The sequence below is a fragment of the Arachis ipaensis genome, chromosome B02 (genome assembly GCF_000816755.2).
Source record: "Arachis ipaensis cultivar K30076 chromosome B02, Araip1.1, whole genome shotgun sequence".
Classification (NCBI taxonomy): domain Eukaryota; kingdom Viridiplantae; phylum Streptophyta; class Magnoliopsida; order Fabales; family Fabaceae; genus Arachis; species Arachis ipaensis.
The window spans coordinates 92,368,397-92,372,292 of NC_029786.2; the positions used below are offsets into that span (position 1 = coordinate 92,368,397).

General features: G+C 26.9%; 1 protein-coding gene across 1 annotated transcript; it reads left to right on the forward strand.

The window, feature by feature from the left end:
* LOC110267962 lies at positions 837 to 1,606 on the forward strand. Its single transcript, XM_021113828.1, has 2 exons — positions 837 to 1,393; positions 1,498 to 1,606. The coding sequence occupies exons 1-2, from the start codon at positions 1,067 to 1,069 to the stop codon at positions 1,513 to 1,515; spliced, it is 345 nt and encodes a 114-aa protein (XP_020969487.1). The 5' UTR covers positions 837 to 1,066; the 3' UTR covers positions 1,516 to 1,606.

Consider the following 3,896-nt stretch of genomic DNA (forward strand, 5'->3'; position numbering starts at 1 on the left):
CTCTCTCTCTCTCTCTCTCTCTCTCTCTCTCTCTCTATTTGTGTCTCGCTTTCGTCGTCCAGCACCGCCGTGTGCTCTACCAACAGCCATTGCATCTCCCTCTCCTAAGTTCTTCTTTCTATGTTCGACACTCAGGTTTCATGGTCACTCTTTTTCTTTGTTTAATTTAATTTAGGATTTAGTTATATGTTAATTTAGCATTTAGAATTTTGTTATCATATGCTAATTTAGGATTTAGGATTAAGTTGATTTAGGATTTAAGATTTAGTTATATGTTAATTTAGGATTTAGGATTTGGTTATCATATGCTAATTGCATGCTTTAGAAGAATAGAATGTTAATGAGGGTGGAGACTTAATGTTTAGTGTTGGGTGGGTTTAGGCCATTGAAGATAAATTCTCTTGTTAAAGCCTAAATAATTAATAATTAATATTTTTTATGTGACTATATCAAATATTATTTCAGTTATTAAATTTAATTTACTTGCCTATGATATTTGAAGATATAAAATTAATACTATATAAGTTGTATTAATTATACATTGTATATTTGTACCTAAATCATTATATATTGTCTGTGCTAGTATCTGTTTCTTGAAATTTATGAAATATAATAACTTCTATGAATTAATGAGAATGTAAAAGATTAGTTCTAGTTGAGTATTCATCATGTGAATCTATATGAATGCATAGAAATTATGAAATTATTATAAATAAATATGAAGTAATATATTATGAAGTCATTATTGCAAAATAAATTTCATGATGATTGAATGAACATGTATAACAATTATTTGCTGAAATTTTTAAGCATAATTGAAACAAAAAATGTTGCCTTTTCAATGTATAAATAAGTTAATATATTCTGCTAGAAATATTGTGAATTTACTTGAGTTTTGACCGATATAGTGGATTGAGGTTGGTTGAATTTGAAAGAACTGTAAAAGTGGATATATGTCCAATTTTAGGGGAGGTTATCTCAAACTCTTTTTATGATAATATAAATGTTGAAGGATTTGTGTTGTATATATGTTGATTAGTGTTAATAATATATTCTCTTTGCAGACATGACGACAGGTAGTAGAGGTAGAGCGACTAGGTCTTGTGGTCGTGGTAGAATGAGGGTTTCCACGGATCCCCGGACTGCTCAGTCATTGCTTTTTACTCCGATTACCCCGTCGACTCCTTTGACATCACAGGTGGGTCCAGTGGACCAACAGTTCATCTTGGCCCCGAACCCCCGAACTACGTGGTTCTTTCTGTTACACCTCCTCTGCTCCCTACAGCTCCAGCGACAGAGCTCACATTGGGTGATTCCTCTAATGCATCCCAACCAGATGCTCCTCCACCACCGTCTGCATACGGATGAGGATTTGGCTTTATGGCATTCAGAAGTAAGTACATACAATTTTAATGTCTTTTATCCGTAATCTATTTTGAATTTGTTAAGTTTTATGTGTTTTTATGTGTTTGTCTAATCTTAAGTTTTCATTGATAGGTTTACACCAAACAATAATACATGTACACATGATATCTCTAATGTGATTAAGTTCATGTACGATAACCCATGGCCGAACTACATGAAGATTCCTGTTGAGACCAAAAAGCGATGATTTTAAAAGTGGATAGTAAGAATTCAATGTTGTTGAATTAACTCTATTTTAACTGTATTTTATTTAGACTAACTAATGTTGCTGAAAAAAAAAAATCAAATAGGTTTCATTTTTTCTTGGCAGAGATTTCATTTTTTCTATGAATGAGTAAAAAATGTGATTTACATATTAACTTATATTGCTAATTTTTTTTTGGAATGGGGATATTGCTAATTTTTAGAAGCATATCAAATTCAATAATAAGCATATCAACTTTTAGACCGAGGATATTTTTGTATGAAAATAGGTTTATTTTGTAAAGAAAAAATTTTTAAAAATATTATTTTATCTTACTGACAAAATTATAGGTGGATTTTCTGTCTATATTTAGAGTTGGAAATGCTTTCTTAGGTTTTAATTACCGACGAAAAATTTGTCGAAAAATCTGTCGCTAGTTACCGATGAAAAATTTGTTGAAAAATTGGACGGTTTAAGCAAAATTAAAGTGACGATTACGAAGAAAAATCTGTCGATAACGAAAAAAAAATTTTTGGTAAATTACCGACAAATTTTCTGTCGAAAAATCTGACGATTTTTTAGTGAAAGGGGGGACCATTACTGAGAGAAATTCTATCGGTAGCGGAAAAAAAATCTGTTAATAAATTATCGACGAACAAAATCTGTCAGTAAATAATTTTCGACAAAACTTTTATAGAGGGACAAAATTCGTCGGTAATTTTGTTGGTAATAAAAAATCCATTAGTAATGAAGACCAAATCTGTTTGTAAATTCATCTATAATAGGCAATTTTTTAGTTCTGTTCGAAAAAAAATTATTTTTTATTAAGACACAGTTAAACACATACTACCACGTATATTTCAATTTTTTAAATTTAAACTTCTCATTTCTTAAAGTAGTACGTTTATTTAACTTGATTAATTAAAATTACTTATTTTAATATTTGTTCTGCAACCTTAATTTTCAATATTTTTAAAATTAAAAATTATGAAATTTAAAAAAATTAAAATCTAAAATTATCTATTTTAAAATTTAAAAAAATACAAATTTTAAAATTTTTTATTTTTTAAATTTTAATATTTTCAAATTTTAAATTTATTTTGCTACCTTTGTTTATTTCAAATTTTATAATTTTACACTAATAATAGTATTAGGTTTATATTTTAGTTTAAAAAATTACAAACTAAGATCAACTTTAAAAATACTAAATCAACATCAGTTGAATAAAAGTTGTGAGATCTTTAATTAACTAAACACAAGTATTTTTAAATTACAATATCAATTTTTTTAGAATATTTATTTTGAAATCATTTAATTTTTACTATTTTTTTGTCAATTTTAAATTCACTAATTTAAAATTTATAAACTAATTTTTTTAAAAAACCAAATACACATCACTAAACTCTAAATCTTAAACCTTTAAACATAAACTCTAAATCCTAAATCACAAACTCTAGATCTTAAACCCCAACACATAACTTCTCAACCCTAAACCCTCAAGAACATATCCTAAACCCTAACCACAAATTCAAAATGCCTCAATCATAACCTAAACTATAAATCCTAAACTACAAACTCTAAACAATTACTACTAAATAAAAAAATATTAAACAAATAACTCTTAAACACTAAACCCAAAACCTCTTAACTCGCTTATAAATCTTAATCCATAATTCTAAACCTTAAATCCTTAATCCTTCAAATCTAAACCAGAAACTATAAATCATGAATAATAATAATAATATTATCTTTAAAAAAAAAACACGTTAAAATTTTGAAATATAATTTGGATAATTTTTTTATTAGAAAAATAAATTAAATACATTGGTATATTATAATTTATATATAATATAAAGAAGGGTATTAATGTAATTTTATTTGGTTATGATTTTCTTTTTTTTTTTTTTTTTTTTTTTCCAAACACAAAAAAAAAATTATTTTATTTTTTTTTTCATTTTTATTTTCCAAGTGGAATGCATTGGAATCTTTCATATTGTTATACAAAATTTCCATTATGGCTCCGGGTAACCAATTTTGTCGATATCTGCCATGATATGTGCAATATAAAGAAGAGAGGCGAACCTGAGCCAAGACAATGAAAACAATCTCATGCATGGCAAGAGTAGTTTTCGTTGAAGTTTACAACACCTTCTTCCCAAGTAGTTTAAAGTAATTTTAGACAATTAAATAATCATAACTTACAAAGACTACAAATTCTAATGGGATTGTTATAAGAATTTATTTTGAATTTTGATGTACTGTCAGTGTCAGTGTAAAGTATTTTTAT

Excerpts from the sequence above, each read along its gene's own strand:
- LOC110267962 (XM_021113828.1), top strand. The coding sequence starts at position 1,067 with ATGACGACAGGTAGTAGAGGTAGAGCGACTAGGTCTTGTGGTCGTGGT.